The 19281-nt window shown below is 46.3% G+C and overlaps 1 protein-coding gene across 4 annotated transcripts in view; it reads left to right on the top strand.

Moving 5' to 3' along the window:
* CLIC5 (chloride intracellular channel 5) overlaps positions 1 to 19281 on the top strand; it is a 156319-nt gene that overhangs the window by 111186 nt on the left and 25852 nt on the right. For all 4 annotated transcript variants that reach the window (XM_041747048.1, XM_041747056.1, XM_041747067.1 and 1 more), the window contains exons 3-4: positions 1087 to 1212; positions 8660 to 8766. In XM_041747048.1, coding sequence (XP_041602982.1) covers positions 1087 to 1212; positions 8660 to 8766 — 233 coding nt within the window. The remainder of the gene's footprint in view (positions 1 to 1086; positions 1213 to 8659; positions 8767 to 19281) is intronic.

The raw sequence follows: 19281 nt of genomic DNA on the forward strand, positions 1-19281 counted from the left end.
AGCTGCAAACCCAAACATTCTTGCCTTGTGTCAGCTCTGAAAAACAGGAGGAGAAGGTAGAGAATGTCCTCTCATTGTCCAAAGGAGGGACGCATGCTGAGCAAACAAAGGGACCAGGCGAATGAGATTTTAAAACTCCTCAGTCCCAGCTGTCTTGGGAGTTCCAAGTGCTGCACACAATGCAGCTGGAGAGGATGTGTGTTTGGGGAGCGATATGGGAGGAGCGCCGTAATTGAAATTCTTCCCTTCCCCTCCCAAACTGGTGACGCCAGGAATTTGTTTCATTACAGACTCCTCTTCCCCCTTGTTTACTTTTCTTTGGTTGCTCCATCTAATGTTTTCCACTTGATCAAGACTCCCACAAGTGTTGAGTTCTCTGCGAGAGCATTTGGGGTGAGTCTTCCCTTAGCAGGGAAGCGTGTCCTCTGTTGCTCCTCCTGTTCCTTACTGTTTCCTTCCTCACTACTCTCACCCCACGCCCCCTTCTCCCCACCCCCGTCCGCCAACCTTCCAACTTTCGCTTTGCTCCAGGCTTGGGCTTGCATTTCCACCAGCTGGTGGAAGCCTGGAAGCATGCCCTTGGACACTATCTGGGCCTCGGTGAACACAAGGCCACTTTCTCTCCTGTTGCGCATCCCCTTGACAATGCAGAAGACATTTCTTAGTATAAAAATATGATTGAATTCATCGATTTGTAAAGTTTGGCATTCTGTATAGTGCATTTTTGTTAAGCTAAGTGGTGAAGGAATGTTGGAAAGCAAAGCCCATCCTCTGCCCTGGGTGTTAAAAGCCAGGCACTCCTTTAGATAGCCACCTGCCATTTCTCTCTGCTTTTCCAGATTTGACTCTTCCTCTTAACTTACTCTCATGACTCCCACTGGACAGACTTCCTGTGTCACACCACATCCCATCAGAACTTTCTCCAATCTCCCCTGCTCTACTCACTCTCCCACCACCATCACCGTAAGTCTGATTTTGCTGACAGGAATGCTGGACAGCCCAGGGAGTCTAATTTACAAGCTGCAGGTTCCCTGAAATTGAGGTGCCCTGGTGTAAGCCACTTCCTGAATCTTGTTCTCCCCACAGAAAGCCAGCTGACCTGCACAACCTTGCACCTGGCACCCATCCGCCCTTCCTGACCTTCAACGGGGATGTGAAGACGGATGTCAATAAGATCGAAGAGTTCCTGGAGGAGACTCTGGCTCCTGAAAAGTAATGAGCTGCTTATTTCTGAAGCTAATGGCAGGGTTGGGTCTGTGTTGGAACTAGAGAAGCATAGCGTTAGCTTCGAGGAGGCAGATTTCCAAAGGAGCCTCATCAATCCAGAGAGCTGCCCAACCTTAAAACGTCTCCACAAAGTCTAACTCCAAGAGTGGATACCCCTTTGAACAAGATATGCCTCCTAAACAGAGCACCAGGAAGGGTGCCACCCCTCTGTCCCCCTATGTGAGTCCTCTTCAGGTCATTTTGCTGGAAAGACCCTAAATGAGGGCCAGGACTCCCCAGTTTTAGAACGAGATCTAGAAGGCTACAAAATGAGAATAAGCCAGGAGAGAGCTAACCCCATAACTTAAAGCCACATCTAGGTATGAATAAGGAGTCACGAATCTGGCCATGTCTGGTTGGAGCCCATAATCAAAGATGAAAAGACTGACTCTTCTTCTAACGTGAGCCTGGGGGTTGGGGGTAGAAGAGAGACCAGAGAGCTGTAGGTTCTTGGGTGGACCAGCTGTTCCTGTTGGAAAAATAGAAAGAAAGGGAAAGAAGATGAATTCTGGAAGTTACTGGAAACTAAACTTGTTCATTATACTCTATATTGTAATCAGGGATTAAAACAACCATGTTGTTTTGTTTTAACCAGGAAAAGATTTCATATAGGTAAGGCATATATAGACTCCATCCTGGAGGACAGCCACTGAAAAATTTGAACCGAAAGTGTTTAGAGTCAGTTTTCAAGCTTACTTCAGGGGGGGTGAGAGGATGAAGATGGCAGAGGGTAAAAAAGCTGGAAGTGGAGTAATCAGTAAGCAGGAGCCAATTGGTGACGGGCCATGTGGCTGAACTAAGGCAGCGACAGTGACCTGGGGGCAGAGAGGTAGGAAGGACTCAGAATCTCTAGTTAGCTCATAAAATAAACAGAATTTGACCACTGGAAACCACTATATTGCATTTATTTTGAAGTTGTATTTATTTATCAGTACTTATATAGATAGCCCTTGCCAAGCACCCTAAGAGATAGATGGTATGTAGCCTCATTTTACAGCTGGGGAAACTGAGCCATTGAGAGGTTGAGTAACTTTCCCAAAGTCACACATCCAACAAATCAGTGTTAAATTAAAACTCCCGGTCATGCTGTGATTAAGCCTTAACATGTATACATTCTTCCTAAAAAGTATTCTTTGTCATTCACCTTAGGACAGTTTATTTTCACACTGAGCGGAAAGCTGCCTCAAGCCCATTGGAAGCAGCTGAGTGTAGACTTGAAATGAGTGCATTGATCAAATCAGCCATCACCTCCATCTCAGCCACCACCAGAAGCCACAGCATCTCTGAATAGGACACCAGTCAGCCACTTTGCTGAAAGGATCCTGAGGGGGTCCAGGTGCCATCTCCCTCCCTTAGGACTCAGCCTCAGGGCTGCTGCTGGTTGGAAATCCCAGATGCAAAAATACTGTTTGCAGTAACTGAACAGAGTTTAGACTTTGCGTGGAAGACCCAGAAGAGAAGGTCCAGGGTGAAGCTATTTTCCTTGAAGTAAGATTTGTACTCAGGAGTGACCACTTCTGTCTAGGCCAGTGGGAGATGTGAAACAGAAGCAGCAGGGAGCAGACTGTCCCATCCAGTCCTTTCCCAGGCCAATAGTTGGAGGTATTCAGGGCTGGGTTGAGGCTTGCTCTCCTAATCCTGCCAGTGGTGTGCTGTGACCCTCGAATGTTCCTTCTCTGCTCTCTCCCTCCATTCCCTCCTGTTCTTCATGCCCACTTTAGCCAGGCTCCCACCACCCCAACTGGCTGTGCTTTTCCTGGACTGATTCTCTTATTCAGGGCTCTCCAGTCCTATATCCACAGTGGGGCCAAGGGGGCTCCTGAGACCCCTGGAGTTTCATGCCCCCAGTACACGTGTACCTTCTTCCAGAGGAGGACCGTCATCAGATCCATCATCATTTCACCAGATTCCAAAAATTTGCCATGATCCAACCAGTGTTGGACATTGATACTCCCTCCTCTCTTCCCTGTCCATGCACATTCCCTGTCCTGAGTTCTGCTTCCTCCGGTCCATGTCTTTTTCTGGACTGCATTTGTATGTGGGAGCTTTTCCTCAGTGCATTCCTAATGTGTCAGTGATGCAACAATCCACCACACCCAAGGAGCAGAACCTCAAAACCATTAAATGCATGTCTGGATAATGCCATCGAGATGGAGGCCCTACTGAATAGACTGGCAACCATTCAAGAGCCCCCGGAGTGTGCTTTAGAGGCCTTTGGATGGGTCATCCTGGGCAGATGCTGCAATTACCAATCAGTAAATGCCCTCAAGCCAGTGCCTCAGCCCCGCAGAGGGAGACCTGCTGTCCAGCCCTGGCCGGCTGCCCACTGATTGGAGCAGCAAGGCCCAGGTGGCTCGCAGCTGAAGGCCCCTGGAGGAGTGCAGCTTGACCTTCTGGTTCTCTAGGGGGCAGCAAAACCCCCATAACTATTCACTGAACACAGCTCTGCCATGTGTTTCTCATCACACCACTGTTTGTGAAAGTTGCCAGAGAGCCAAGAAATTGTGGTAGCCTTTTTCCCCTTAGCTTTATTTTTTTAAAGGAAAAAACCTCATGCGAACACTCCAACCATTTTTTTTAAGTCACATTTGGTCCCACAAAGAATTTCGTGTCAAATGGAATTCAGGAAGTCTCAAGTAGTTTCTAAATGGGACTAACTTCCATTTCTTTCCTAAGACTGGCCCAGTTAACACTCAATAGGGAAGCACTGGGATCAACGTCTCGATTACTATTGAGGCATGCTGGGCCTCATCTTTCACCTCCATAGAATGACCAGAGTTCCAAGGATCCAGAGCCGAGAGGCCAGAGACCAGACTCTAGCCACCTTTCTGCAGAGTTTGCTGTATGGCCTTGGGCAAACCTCTCTCTCATTTCCTCATGAGGGGGTGAAACTGCATAGTCCCTAGGATGCCTTTCAACAGAAGCTCTATGATCCCATGAAGGGCTCAAAGCACTTTTCTAAAGCTGGATATTATTTAAAGTACCCCTCATGCGTAGATGCTATGATAAAAGTCAGGAGGGTAAACTGATAATGTAACATGGCACAGCATATATAGTCAGTCAACTAGCAAGCATATACTGAGTGTCAACAGGGTCCAGGACATTGTAAGAATTGGAAGACACTTTGAATTCATTATTTTGAGAAGTGTTTATAGATATCACACAGTAGTGAAAACCATGAATGCTTCTTCTAACTCTCTGGGAAGTAGAGAAGCCTCCTTGGTACCAAGGAACAGGATTGCCTGGTGGCTGAGAAGGTGGTCTTTGGGGTCAGAACGGCGTTTATTCTAATCCACACCTGGAGATTGTGCCACAAAAATTAGCCACAAAATCTCAGTGGCTTAACAGAATAACAGTTTATTGTTCACTATGGCAAAATTTAAGTGAGCAGTATGACTGTATTGTAGCCTTTGGAAATGTGACTCCCAAGGCTCCTTCACCGGAGATAAAGTAAGAAGGTTCATGCCAAATGTTTTAAGGGCCAGGGCTGTGAGTAGTTACATCACTTCCCCTCTCATCCTATGGCCAGAATCCAGTGGCATGACCCCAATCTAACTGAGAGGTAGAAGCTGGGAAATGCAGGGAAGCACATGGATATTTAATCTTTAATTCTCACAATGTTGATCTTGTGGGACTATCATAGAAGATAATACTACTTAGCCTTGTGCCAGACATTGAGTAAAAGCTCATTAAGTGGCACCCTGAAGCATTAGGAAGAGAAGTCACTACCTTTTTTTGTGACTGTCTTCCAGATGTAATCATAAGGACCTCAATCTTAAACCCAGAGATCCCAAGGGATGTCTTTTAATGGCTAAGCCAGACCTTTTCTACCTCTAAGGATCATTTGCTTAATTAACAGAGACAAGACAAGCAAGGACACAGTCAAGCATCAATAGAGTCAGAAGCATCACTGTTTTTCAAGTGAAGGTTTGTTGAGATGAGGAAGCAGGAATAAAAGAAAAGGGAGAGAGCTTTTCAGTTCATTAGAAAAAGGGTGATAAACACTAAAGCTGCCAGGGGAGCCCTTAAGATCAGCAAAGGCCCCTCCATCAGGGCAGGAGAATTGTCTCTCTTTCTCCAATGCATCTCCAACGCCAGGGATAGGACTTGGCCATGGTGGATGCTTAATGCATGCTGGTTTTATTGCATGGGACCCTTTTGTTCAATGGCATGGTGGCCTGTGGCTAGTCAGTGAGAAGTCAGTGGGAACCCTAAGCGAGTCAGAGCACTTCCATCTGCATATAATATGTATGTATATATAATAATACATATATATATAATACATATATTTCACTATTGTTTACAAAAATTTTTTAATGAGAGGCCAACTATTTTGCACCCTGGAATGAAGGAATGAGGCTTAAGTGCATGTCTAAGATGAATGCATTTGAAATAAGATATCTTAAAAAATAGAATGGAGAGAAATTATCATCCAGTTAGAGCAGGATTCAGCAGACTTTTCAGTAAGGGGCTAGATAGTAAGTCTTTGACTTTGGGGGCCATAGAGTCTGTGTCACAACTCTGATGTTATAGAGTGAAAACAGCCATATACAACACAAAAACAAATGGAAGTGGCTGTGTTCTAATAAAATTTATGACTACTGAAATATGAATTTCATATTTTTACATGTCATAAACAAAATACTAACCTCCTTTTGATTTTTTTCAATCATTTTAAAATGTTAAAAAAAACTATTCTTCACTCATGAGAGGTATAGAAACAGATACTGGGCTGAATTTGGTTCATGGTTGTAGGCTATTAACTCCTGAGTTAGGTTCACCATCTCTTTGATGGTCATCAGACCACATCACAATCTTACTTCAAAGATGTTTCCATGAATGAAACATTATTTTTTAGCCTTCTAGAGAAGCAGAATGTACTTGTAGCCCAGTTATTTGAATATACAAAATATGGTGTAAATGTGGAGTTAAAATGAATGCCCTTAGCATCCTCAAGATATTAGAGTAGAGTAGTCTCCTCAAGTCTAGTTACCAAAATCAGTCAGATTAGTATTTGGATACACATTCCCCACAAAGACAAACTTCAAATGGGACATTAGGCTGTACAATAAAGTCTCAGTAAATCATAGTGCTTAGGAAACAGGACAGCACTGGCATGGTTTCCCTGAACACATGGCCCTTTGTTCTCCCATCTTAGATTTGGTTCTACTTACTCATGTTGGGCCCACATCAATTGTGAAGATATGGTCAGATTATTGCAAGCCTAATCAAATGATGGCATAAAGCAAAACCAAAACAATAAACCCAAACAAAAAGCTTATTTAAAATGCCTTTTATAGGCCCTTCTCTTTTTACCTTTTCAAGCAAAAATCAAGGGCCCTCAGTATCTATTAATAATAATTTAAGGCAATCAGTTCTGAGAGCCTGCCAGATTCTAGGTGCGAAGGTCAAAATAGGGAAGGATGATCCTCAATTGCCATAATCTTGGATTAACTAGCATCTTGCCAATAACTTGCCTGCTGCCCCCCAATTGCAGCAGATGAATCCGATAATTCCCAGTTTATTCCAGAAGACCTGTGTCTTCCTGTGAGCGCCCTCTGCAGATGAATGGAGAGAGTTCATCCATGGTGCTCAGCGGAGCTGGAGGGAGGACTTGAGCTTTTAGAGTAAATAGCAGAGCTCAGGAGAGGCCACAGGACACAGAAGTGGAGAACTGGTCTTTCAGAGTGAACCCCTCTTCTGATCTTAGGCTCTAGCCATGTGACCTTAAACTAATAGCTTAACTTCTCTGGGCCTCATTTTTCTCATGTGGAAAATGAACCCAATCAGAGTACCAATAGAACTGTGAAGAATAAATGATGAATACATGTAAAGGGGCTAGAGGAGTGCCTGGCACACAGCAGGCACTCAATACGATTTAGCTTTTGCTGGTATCAGAGAAGTGGTGAGATAAAATAGGAAGAACGCTGCTCCAGGGGGTAGGCCGGGTTCTCAGGGTCCCCTAACTATTTATTATCCGTGGGCCTGTAAAAAGCCATCTTACCTCTCTGGTCTCTAGTTGTCTTTCCTGTAAAGTGAGGACCATAATGTCTTCTGTATCTGCCTTATTGCAGAGGGCTGGGTCCTGTGACTTTCTGAAGACTCTTCTGATGGCAACATCTGAAATTAAACAGTTACCTAGCATGGCTCAAGAGTGGACAGTCCTAGCTAGATAATGGGCCAATCGAGGAGCAGCAACTAAAGAGAGAGAGAGAAAGAGAGAAGGAGAAAGGAAAGGAAAGGAGGGAGAAAGGAAAAGAACAGAACAGAAAAGAAAAAAGAAAAGAAGAAAGAAAGAAAGAAAGAAAGAAAGAAAGAAAGAAAGAAAGAAAGAAAGAAAAAGAAAGGAAGGAAGAGAAAATAATTTTTAAAGACTCTTTGGTTCACATTATTTACAACATTAAAGGAAATTTACAAAGCATTTTGCTTTTCAACATAAAGCAATCAAACAGTGGGCGGTAGACAACTATTCACCCAGAGATCACAAAGGTCCACATAATTGATAATGATGGTAAATAAACAACCGTTCCCCATCTCCTTCCACCGCTGCAAGGCCATACACATAAAATGTTTGTGAAATAACATTTCTAGAAAATTCGATGTTGCTAAGGAACTTTAAGCCGTGGACTCCCACAAAGTTTATCTCATTCAATTTTAGAGCCAATAGAAACCAGTCCTAACTCCAGTCTGCCTCTTATATTCTTCTGGCTTCAGATGAAAGACTGTGCCAAGGTGAGAGGCTGGATCATTGCAAATCTAGCTCCACGCCTGGAAATGAAGCAATCAGAAACACTTGTCCTGCTGTTAGAGGCTGGTAGACTTCATATCTCATTATGCGCACAAATAAGACGTGTGCGAAGGATATTTCAGAAGAGGACCAAGGGTACATTTTCTTTTGAGAAACAGTTTCAAAACCTCAGTGGCAAGGTGCTTAGTATCTCCTGGCTTCCAGAATTAGCTCTATACAGTTAGGATTATCATCACAGGCCTGGCAGTGGATATTATTTTAATGTGGGTTGGGGAAATGTCAGGGACCCCACCCAATGTTGAGGCAAGCTCCTCCAGAATTTTGATTAGCCCTTTCTTTGGTGTAGCACTGTTTGGTGGTCTCAGAAGAGGACATGATTCAGGCCCCCTGAAGGGTTTTCTGGTTTCCTGCCCTCAGATTGTGTCCCCTGCAGGCAGCACTCCTCACCTCACTGGCCTCCATTTTCCCTGTCACTTAATTGGGACAGAGAGTACCCACCTTCTCTATAGGATTTACATAAGATCCCTGAAAGATTTGTAGATGACACTAAAAAGGGGAATGTTGCTTGTCGTGTTGGGCACAGTCTCTCCCTTAAAGGAGCTCCAAGTTCTCACTGATTGTAGAAAACCATGCTTTCCATTCCAGGTACCCCAAACTGGCTGCAAAACACCGGGAATCCAACACGGCAGGCATCGACATCTTCTCCAAGTTCTCTGCCTACATCAAAAACACAAAGCAGCAAAACAATGCTGGTGAGTGTCCCCCTTCCATCCAGAGCTCCTGGCAGTAGTATCTGCTACCCAGGACATCTCAGGTACTCAGGTCAGAGAAGCGCCTGGAACCAGTGCTGTTCGCTGTTCGCCCACATCTGAGTCCTCTCTGACACAGGGAGGGGTGGTAGATCCTTCTTTTTGTCTAGTGCAAAAGTAAAGACCAATGGGCCTTTGTGCTGGATTTGGAGGGAGGGATGCACGTTGTGTTCCGGCCTGCCTTACTGCACAGCATTATGGTTGACGCAGAGGTTTCCTGCTTTGGCCATATGCTGTTTATTTGTCCCAAATTCACAACCCTGTCTGTGTTCTTGGGAGGCTCTGACCAGAACCACATATCCCAGCTTCCTTTCCGTCCCTGAAAGCCTCCTCAAGGAGTTGTGCAGAGGCCATGGTGGGACAGCATGGTCACCATTTAGGTGAATGCTGCAGGCAGAGCCTGGCCCTTTGCGTTCTCCCCTACTGCAAGTGCAGAGGGTACTGGAGAACCCACATCTCAACACCTGGCTCATCTTCCATCTGTCCTTGGCTACAGAGCCCAAGACTAGTTCTCCCATGAGGCCTTCTCAGAGGGGTCTCAATGCCTCATTTAAGCTTATAGCACTTTAAGTATCTCATTTGGCCTTTCCTTTAAGAATGAGACAAAGCAATATGAATAGAACCATCAAACTGAGATGTGTAACATCTGAAGAACTGTGTCAGGCCCTGGGAGGAAAAAGAAGAAGGATGAGAAAATTCGCTTGACTCTCAGTGGGAGAATGAGACTGCCCTATGGGTGGGAGCCTGGAGCCCAGCACAGAGCCAAACAGAGCAAAGGCTTCATGGATCTTTGTGAACAAATGAGTGAATGAATGACCATCAGATAAATACACAATGGACCCAAAGAAGGTGGGATATGCTACATGCTCCAGGAGCTTGGAGGAGAAAGGCATCTTTTTGGACAAGGTGACCAGGAAGGGTAGAGGAGTGTCCCCCACAAAGCCATGTTTGCTTGGGACTTGAGAGTGAGGCCTTATTTAGAAATAGGGTCTTTGCAGATGTAAGTAGTTAAGGGTCTCGAGATGAGATCATCCTGGATTTAGTGTGGTCCCTAAATCCAACACTGGTGTCTTTGTAAGAAAGGGAGAGGGGAATAAAAGGGGCGGGGGGAGGGCACACAGAGACCAGGGGAGTGGTTCATGTGAAGGTGAAGCAGAGTTTGTAGTGCTATGACCAAAAGCTAAAGAACTCCTTGAGCTGCCAGAAGCTGGAAAAGGCAAGGAAGGACCCCCTCCCCACCAGAGCCTTGGGGAGGGAGTGTGGCTCTGCTGACCTCTTGATTTTGGACTTCTGGCCTCTAATACTGGGAGAAGTGATTTCTGGTGTGTGAAGCCACCCATCTGTGGTGCTTTGTTGTGCTGGTGCTGGGACATTGAGGCGGCCCCTCATGACGCATGAGCGAGGGCCTGCCACTGCTCGGCAGCCGAGGACCCAGAGACAAATGAAAAGCTCCTCCTGCCTGCCAGCAGGCCAAAACTGGCTGTCAACTCTAGTTTGCAGATTCCACATCCAAAGCCCTTTCCTCTCAGCCACAAATACCTTCCCTCAGACTTGTCAAAGCACCCTCAGAAAGATTATCTCATCTGAGCGTTCCAGAGTTTTCAAGTTACAAATGGCATTTAGATATTATCCATATTTACAGTTCTTCTTTCCCCAAACCCAAAGCAGCAGTTTCCACTGAACATCACGTATCAGTTTCTCATAAACTCAAAGCTCTCCAATTTGTATTGTTTCCACTTCTTCTCTTTCACCCTTTTTGACTCTGGGATGCGATCTGCCCTCGTGCCTCCTTCACCCACTAGCTCATCCGTGCATGCCAGAGTACAGGCATTTCTGTTCTCCTGGAGAGTCTATCCCCATCACAGTCCTTTGCGCCATTCTTCTGTCTTGCCTGTAACTCCATACTAGTAACCATAGCCTGGGCTCCCTCCCACAACCCTCCTCCTTCACTGTCCCTTCCCTCGACCCTTACCCCCCAGTTATGGTCTACTGGGTCCAACGGTTCTAAGGCTCAGCAAACCAGAAGCCAAGACAGAGAGTAGCACCGTGGTCCACCCCCACACCCACTTGCCATGTTGATGGTCCCCACCCTTCTCTGCTTTGTGCCAGCTCTGTAGTTGTCAACCCCTCATGGCAGCTGCAGAAAGACACCCTAGGCTTCCTTGGACATGCCTCCCTACACTACTTTGCCATTTTTCCCTGGGGATTTACAGCTCTGCCACTATTTCTTCAATGTCCCTTCTTCAGATTGTCTCTTGTGTTTTCAGCTTCCCTCCCTTCCACCTTGCCACCTAATGCCTCCCAGATCCCATATATAGCTGGCCATGGTGGTGTTCCTTTTCTGCCCTCTTGACATCAAAGTATGAAAAAACCCCAACAAAATGATATGGTCCTGCCTGGTGGGTCATTTCTTCACTCCCATGGTGAGTGCAGGGACTGCCATTCAAAAGGTCCTTGTTTTCACAAAACCTCAAAAATCCCTAGTTATTGGGGCACATGAGTGGCTAAGTGGTTGAGTGCCTTGCCTTTGGCTCAAGGTGTGATCCTGTATCCCGGGTCCAGGGGTCAAGCTCCACATTGGACTCCCTGCAAGGAGCCTGCTTCTCCCTCTGCCTATGTCTCTGCCTCTCTCTCTGTGTCTCTCATGAATAAATAAATAAAATCTTTAAAAAAAAGTCTCCAGCTACTGAAATCTAGAGGGCATCAAGGAGAGCCATCCGCAGCTAGCACACAAGAGAACTGTTCATGGGTTTGTACATTCGGCCATTCATTTATTCATTCAACCAACACAGATTGCATGGGGCGGCTACAAGTCTGACCTAATGCTTAAAGGGCATTTCTTGTGTGCCAGGCACTGTGCTAGCTTCTAGAGTTGTTGAGACAAATGAGACCAAGTCATTGCCCTCAATGAGCTAACTGGAGACTATAAAACATAAACAGGAGATTACCGGCCTGGGTTGGAACTCTGCATCTGCTACTTCTAGCTTTAGTAGAGAGACTCTCTCTGAGCCACTGTTTCTGCATCTGTAAACATACTAATATTCTCAGTTTCTGCATCTGCCAACGAAGGCAATTAAGAGCACAGCCAGGTTTGTAATGTGGATTCATTGCCTTTATAAGTCAGTGCCTACCAATGCTTTAGCACAGTACCCAACACATGGTAAATATTCATTTACTGTTAACTTTGATTATAGTTGTTACTGCAAAAATAAGGCAAACTTGAATATTGGCATCAGAAACTACTGCTTCAGCTCATATTCCCTCTGCTCCCAACCAGCCCTTCTGAATGTCCCACTCATGTCATCTCATTTGCTTTGTTCCCCATTTTCTTCATGCCTTACCTCCTCTCCTCACATCAAAGAGGCTCTGTGGCCTGGCCCTGCCTGTCACACCTTCAGGATTGTTGACCTGGAAGTCATGATTTTGTTCTTTATATTGGTGTCTATCACTGTCCTATCTCCTCCTTTGGTAAACTGCTGGATCCAGGTCCCCTCGGCCTGAAGGGACCAGATCCCACCTCCATACCCTGCCACACCACCTTTACAGACTTGCTCTTCACTTTACCTAAAGATAGCATGGGCTTTCTCATGAAATTCTCTCCATCCCCCTCTTCTCACACTCTCTAAATAAATACATAAGTTAGTAAATAAATAAATTAATTAACAAATACATAACTAGAAGAAAGTCTTAAGACCTCATACTTAATAGGATGCTACATGGGCTTACTTTCTTGTTGCTTGGGATCCCCCACCACCGTCCTGGTTTGCAGGGGGAAACAGGACTTTGTTTCTGGATGTGCTGTGTTCTCTATAGCTCAGAGACAGGCAACTGTGTGGTGGTTCAAGTTGCAGACTCTGAAACCCACTGCCTGGGTTCAGACTCCAGCTTCCCTCCCTCCTACTGGCCTCCTGACACCAGACAAGTTACATCGACTCTGTGAGCCTCAGTATCTTCATCTGTAAAATAGGTGCAGTAACTGTACATCCCTCCGAGGTGGGCTGAGAACAATGCCACCACTGGGTTCAAATGTCAGCCATTGCTCTGAGCTGTTATCCAGGGGCAAAGAGTGACACCTCAGCAGAGACATCTGGGAGAAAGGCAGAGTTTGAGGGTGTGTACAAATATATGATTAAGTCCACGAGTGAGAAGAAGGGAGCACTAGGGACAACATGAAGGACCACCCACACTTATGGGAGGGCAGCGAGACAGGAGTCAGGGAGGGAGGTTAAGAAGGATTAGCCGGGGAGTAAAGAAGAAAGTTGGGAAGGGCAGAGGGCAGGGAAGATCCTGAAGATGAGGAAGGAAGGTTTTGTTGTTGCTTTTTTTTTTTTTTTAAGAGTGATCTGTGATACCAAATGCTGTGCAGAGGATCCTAGGAGGCGTGGTATTGTGCACAGCTCCCTGGAAGAGTCCTCAGGCATTCTTCTCTGACTGCATTCCCCTCTCCTGCAACTGTGCATTACTCAGATCCTACACAGCAAGAGGCAGTCCAGTCTGGTTGGAGAAGCAGGGCCCTTCTCCCTTGGAGGCGGGAGTGGGTATAGGCACAGGAGGAGACCACTTGGAGTGCGATCAAGAGCCCATCGGAAGGGATTGCTTGTGGCTCTGAGAAAGAACATTTTTGAGCATGGAGAGAGCAGCACCGGGTTTAGATCTGGCTGTAAGGAGTCTCTGCTCTGAGCCCCCAGGACAATACTTTGCAGCAGAAGGATCAAGAGAGGGCTCCAGCTATGGCCATCCCCCTGTGGCACATCTGGTAACACCCTGGCAGTAACCAGCAGTCAGCTCTGTCTCCCCTGCCCCCCAGTCCTGTGTCTGCCTTGCTGCTTGGCCAAGAGGCAGCGCGTGGGCCTCCACCTCTCACAGCCTCCACCTCTCTCTGCAAGTGTGACCTCCTGGTTCTGCTGTTTTCATCTTCTTCTGAGAGGCCATCACGGCACATGGAGCCCCCATGACCCAGACCGGGGAGCAGCCTGACTCCGCAGCTCTGGCTCTCCTGGCTCTGGTACCCCACCCTTGCTCCAGTAAGGGGACACCCTTGCTCTGCCACTGGGACACCACTGGTCCTCTTCTGTTAGCTTGAGGGGTTGCTTTTACTCCCTCCTTAAACAAGTCCTCTCTAAGAGGACCTGGGCTTTCCTCTCTGAATATCCATCTTACTTTGTGCATTTCTAACCCCCAAACTGCCATTTGAACAGACTAAAAATCTCTGCCAGGCGTCTTGGCTTTCAAGAAATTCATTTAGCTACTTACCCTACTCTGGCTTTAAAATACTATCTTTGACTTTACTTTTCACAATCTCTCCATTTTCCTTATGCTTCAATCCTACTAAGTCTACAGATTTATTTTAGTTTTTGAACATATTGTGTGTTCCGGATGCTTAACAGAAGGGTCTAATGTGTGTCTTTAATTCTCTGTTACTATTTTTAAAGCCCTCTTTACGTTTCTTCCAGCCCTATCACATTTCCCCAGGTACCATTCATATTCCCGCCCGGTGTCATTTCCATGTCGTTGTTGGCTCATGTTGTATTTTTATGTACTTTCCCCATTTTCTTTTTTTTTGGAGAGGGAGTGGACATACATGCATGTAGACTAAGGCAAGACCCCAGTGTTTCTTCTGATTCATTCCCACCCGCACCTGCTGTGTCCATCCTCAAGCACACTTCTGCTTCCCTCTCCCCGACTAAGAGGTATAAAAGTCCCACCCCCAGTCTCTTTTATCTCACCCATACATCATGTAAAGCTTTATGACTTTCCCTAGCCACATTTGCATACTTTTAAAATTTTAAAAAAATTTAAAAAAAGATTTTATTTACTTATTCATGAGAGACCCACAGAGAGAGAGAGGCAAAGACACAGGCAGAGGGAGAAGCAGGCTCCATGCAGGGAGCCAGATGCGGGCCTCAATCCCGGGTCTCCAGGATCACACCCTGGGCTGAAGGCAGGCGTTTAACCACTGAGTCACCCAGGCGTCCCTCTTTTTTTTTTTTTTTTTTAACGCTTCACACATATACATGTCAGGTTGCTGGTACCTCATATATCTGAGCTGAATGATTACTTTCCCACTTTGGATGATTTCCATCTTAACAGGCTTCCTGGGAATTCCCTTGTGTCTTCATCCTTCAAGAGTAGCATTCTCTTGTATTTTTGCCTCTATGTTCTTCTGTCTGAAGGGCCTGCTTTTTATTTTCAAATGTATTTTCACTCCACTTGCTCCAGAAAGACTTTATAACTGCTCGCAGGGGTGCATAATGCATGGCAAAGCAGCATACAGGAGAACGAGGTGAGAAAGAACAAGGCACAAGCACAAAACAGAACTCAGGGTTTGCTGAAAAAGCAGAAGCCGCTCTGCAGAGCCCTGATGCTGCACGTAGACGCAGGCCACAAATTGGATGCTAAACCTTCTAGCACACAGAGCCAGGAGCGACCTCCTGGTCAGCTACAGTTGGTTCTCCCTGTAAGACAAAAACATACCAACCTCCCAAAAGTATAGGGAACGTTATCGATCTGAGGGCTGGAGTCCTGGTGTGGGGGACCTGCTTCTTTGCTTTGGCCTATGTGTTGTGGGATTTCCCTTCTGATCATCCGCTGCCTTCCCCCTCCTTTGATTTCTGCCATCTTTCTCCTGCAGGCACCCTGCCCCTCTCCCCATCCTACTGGTCTTCACTTGGGCCTGCTTTCCCCCAGAAATGCATTTTCTTCTTTTTTTTTCTCCATGTACCTGAAGGACCATAAGAGCCCCCTGCAGCTTCTGGCCTTGTCACCAAGTCATTGCTGGACTCGGATCAGCCTGCCCATGCCTGTCTGTTTTTATCACGACTCTCATGCTCCTGTGTTTGCGAAGATGTGCCCCTTTCTGCTTATAGAAGGCACTATGCTCTCCTACCATACTCTTCCTGAAGTCTTTGTCCTAATACAATACTTCTGACCTCCTAAGTAAAGTCTTAAAAGCCTTCCGTGGCTGCCTGTGGTATGCTAGACGCAGTGCTGTGTGTTTAGAGTAAGGTCCCATACCAGAGACTGAGTTGTCTCTAGCTTTTGCCCCTCCTTAGTTCGAAGTGTAGTAGCCGTATTTTCTGCGCTGAAGATCAGATGTCTAACAAATTGCCTTCATTGAAAAAAATCAAATTATAAGAAATTGGTACTGTCCCAGAAAATCCAGGACACATGTCCCCAAATGAAAAGCACCTGGTTGGGGCTTAGCCCTCTGCTTCCTCTTCTCCCCAACCCAAAGCCAAACCTAGCTGCCACCATGAACAAAAGGAGAGTATATCACAGCTCCTATCATCTCCTGGCCTCAGATCCTTTGCTGAAACACAGGAGTTGCTGTTAGCCTTGAAGGTCTCTGAGCAATCGTGCTGGTGTTTACAAATGAGGGCAGAGGTTTCCTCCTTCCTGAGGCTCGCATCAGCAACTTCGCTTCCTGAGATCTGGAAGCAAGCAGTGGCCCTTCTGGATTTATTCGGAGAAAATGAGCGATCATAGCCACCTATCAGAAAGAGGACTCTTGGAATGTTCTAGAAACCTCAGCCAGCTCATCTCATCCTTGGGATGATCATTCCCACTAGATGAAAATGAAAATGTGACTGAAGGATTACACTCCAGATATTATCATATCAGTTACTCCCATCCTGCCTCTTTCTCTTCCTCTCATCTTCTCCCAGAGCCCTCATGAATGGTAGCATGATCAAGCCAAATGCACTTGCTTTCCTTGCTCCTTCCTCTGGTCAGGCCTGAATCTTCAAGTTGTCCTGTCTTCTCTTTTTCTAAAAGGTTGGCCATAGCCTCTGGATTGGCCATGCTCCTGCCTGATGCTAGTGGAAAAAGAATTTATCTGTAGCACTGGCAATCTTTCTTTCTCTGCCAGATTCCCAGTGGTTTGTGTCCACACAAGCTCATGTCCTTGCAGCCTGGCTGGCTGGCTGATAGCACCAAGAGACCGGCTCCTCCTGCAGCCTGTTCTGTGTGTGCTCCCTGCCCCATTGCCAACTACCTGCTTCCTAGCCATACCCCTTGCTCCCTTTTAATAAAATCTCTGATTAAACAAGACCATCATTTGATGTATGGGGGTTGAGGCTCACAGGCTTCATCCCAGTATTAAGAAGTTTACAACTCAATCTGTAGAATGGGCTGCCAACAAAAGTGAGTGTCCCATCATTGGAAGGGCATTGGAAAGGGCTGGACCTTTGAAGATAAGAACTGCTGGATCCGAGGTATCATCTTAGATGAGACCTTATTATTTTAACTACCAGTAAGAAACAAAATATGCCTTCAAATAAACAAAAACCCTTTCATTTAAACTATAACATTTTGATTGTAAAAAAGATTCTGATTTCAGAGATGGTCAAGTGTGAAAAAATGAAATATGAAAAGTAGATTATTCTCATAAGCTTTCCCAAGTGGAACATTCTATAACTTCCTAGAGGCTCTGCAGTGGAGCGTCAGATCCTCCTTATGCTTGACCTTGAACTACACCTTTGGAAAGAAAGTGAATTGAGGTCAGTATTACTTCCAGATCCCTCTAGGCTAGCTGTCCTAACTCCATATCTGCTGAGTGTCTGTTGTGTCCCTGTTTCTTGTGTCTGGAAACAGGTAGAACTTCTCTTTTAGGTTCAGGATCAGCAAACATTTTCTTTCTTTCTTTCTTTTTTTCTTTTCTTGCATTCTTTCTTTCAAGATTTTATTTATTTATATGAGGGAGAGAGAGAGTGTGTGTGGGCAGGGGGAGGAGCATTGAGAGAGGGACAAGCAGACTCCTCACTGAGCACAGAGCCCTGTGAAGGCTCAATGTAGGGCTCCATGGGAGTGGGAGGCTCGATATGGGGCTCCATCCCAGGACCCTGAGACCATGATCTGAGCCAAAGTCAGACACTTAATCAATTGAGCCATTCAGATGCCCCCAAATATTTCCTGTAAAGGGTCAGATGATAATTATTTCAGACTTTTTGGGCTACCTAGGCTGTCACAACTGCCCAACTTTGCTATTGGAATGATAAAGCAGCCACGGCAACATGTGAACAAGTGACTGTGGCTGTGTTCTGATACATACAGCTTCACCTATGGACACATGACAATTGAATTTCTCATCATTTCCAGGGGTCATGAAATGTTATTCTTCTTTTCAATTTTTACAGCCATCCCAAAATGTAAAAACCATCCTGAGTGCAAAAATACACAGTGGGCTGCATTTGGTCCTTGGACTATAATTTGTGACCTCTGTCTCAGGCAGGCTCCGACTATAATAGCAAGTTCTTTTCATTTCTCTACCTCTCAGACTCTCCCTTTATAACAGGGGAGATTATAATACTGTTCTTTCTTGTAGAGTTGCCATGTCAATAAAATGAATTAATGCAGTAAAGCCCTGAGGAAAGTTCCTGGCACACTGTAGGCACACAATATGCAATAGCTGTTGCTGCTTTGCTACTGCTAATTTCACAAATCCTCCCCCAAATTGCCTGGTGTCCACCCTCCGGCCTGGGTGGCTCAGCTCTTGCTGTCATATGGCGGCATGTGCTGCCCTCTTCTGGCAGTTGGAGGAATCAGCCTAGAAGAGGCTAATGATGTTCAGCATGAGGAGGCCTGGGGATGTTCAAGCATCCTCTGCAAAGGAGAACCCACTTATGCCCAAGCCTTGGCCGGGGGTTGAAGAAGAGGCCAGGTCTCCCCTTGGGGGCTCAAACCTGTCTTCCATTATCTGTCCCCCACACCCAGGATGGGGCATGTCCAGCAGGCCGGAGGGATCCTCCAGAGAGCTCGTTGGCTACCCGCTAACTAACTAGCTGCCCTCAATGCTTCTCTCTCCACCCCCTTCCCCTCCCGCTACCTCCAGTCTTTAGTTTTTTCAACTTCCTTGCCCTAAAATAGGAAAGTGTGTGAAAGGATTCAAAAGCAGCCGGGGAGGGCTGTTCTGTTAGCTTAGAACTAACAAGCCCCTTCCTATCTCAGCCCCAGGATTTCTCCCAAAGCATCCTGAAAGCCAACTGCTGTTGGGGGTGAGGGTGGGGAGGCGTGAGGTGGAGCGTTTTTCCAGACTCCCCAGGATGTGGCAAGCCATGTTGAAAAGAGAGTGTATGTTTATTATTTCCAGCCACTTCAATCACAAGGTGGTGATTTCCTCCTCCTCTTCCTCCCTCCCAGCCCTCAGCCCCACGTCAGGGTGGGCCCAGTCTGGAGGCCGTGGCCCTTCCAGGGGGGTGGGCACGGCCCGCCTCCCATTCAGCCTCATGCTCTGAGGGAGCTAAGGGAATATGAAAAAGGTAGGAATGTGAGTTGTAATGACTCTGCTGAGAAACACAAGCCAGCAAGGGGGCAGTGGGGCTCCAGGTCTATCCTCTCAGACACACCGACCCGTTCTTCGGAGAAAGACAGCTGTGTCCCCACTCAGGACAACTGGTTCCCTGGACGAAGTCCTCAGCCCAGGCTGTTATCATGGTGGAGGCTCCTGGGTGGTCCCCGGAC

The sequence above is a fragment of the Vulpes lagopus genome, chromosome 1 (genome assembly GCF_018345385.1).
Source record: "Vulpes lagopus strain Blue_001 chromosome 1, ASM1834538v1, whole genome shotgun sequence".
Lineage (NCBI taxonomy): Eukaryota > Metazoa > Chordata > Mammalia > Carnivora > Canidae > Vulpes > Vulpes lagopus.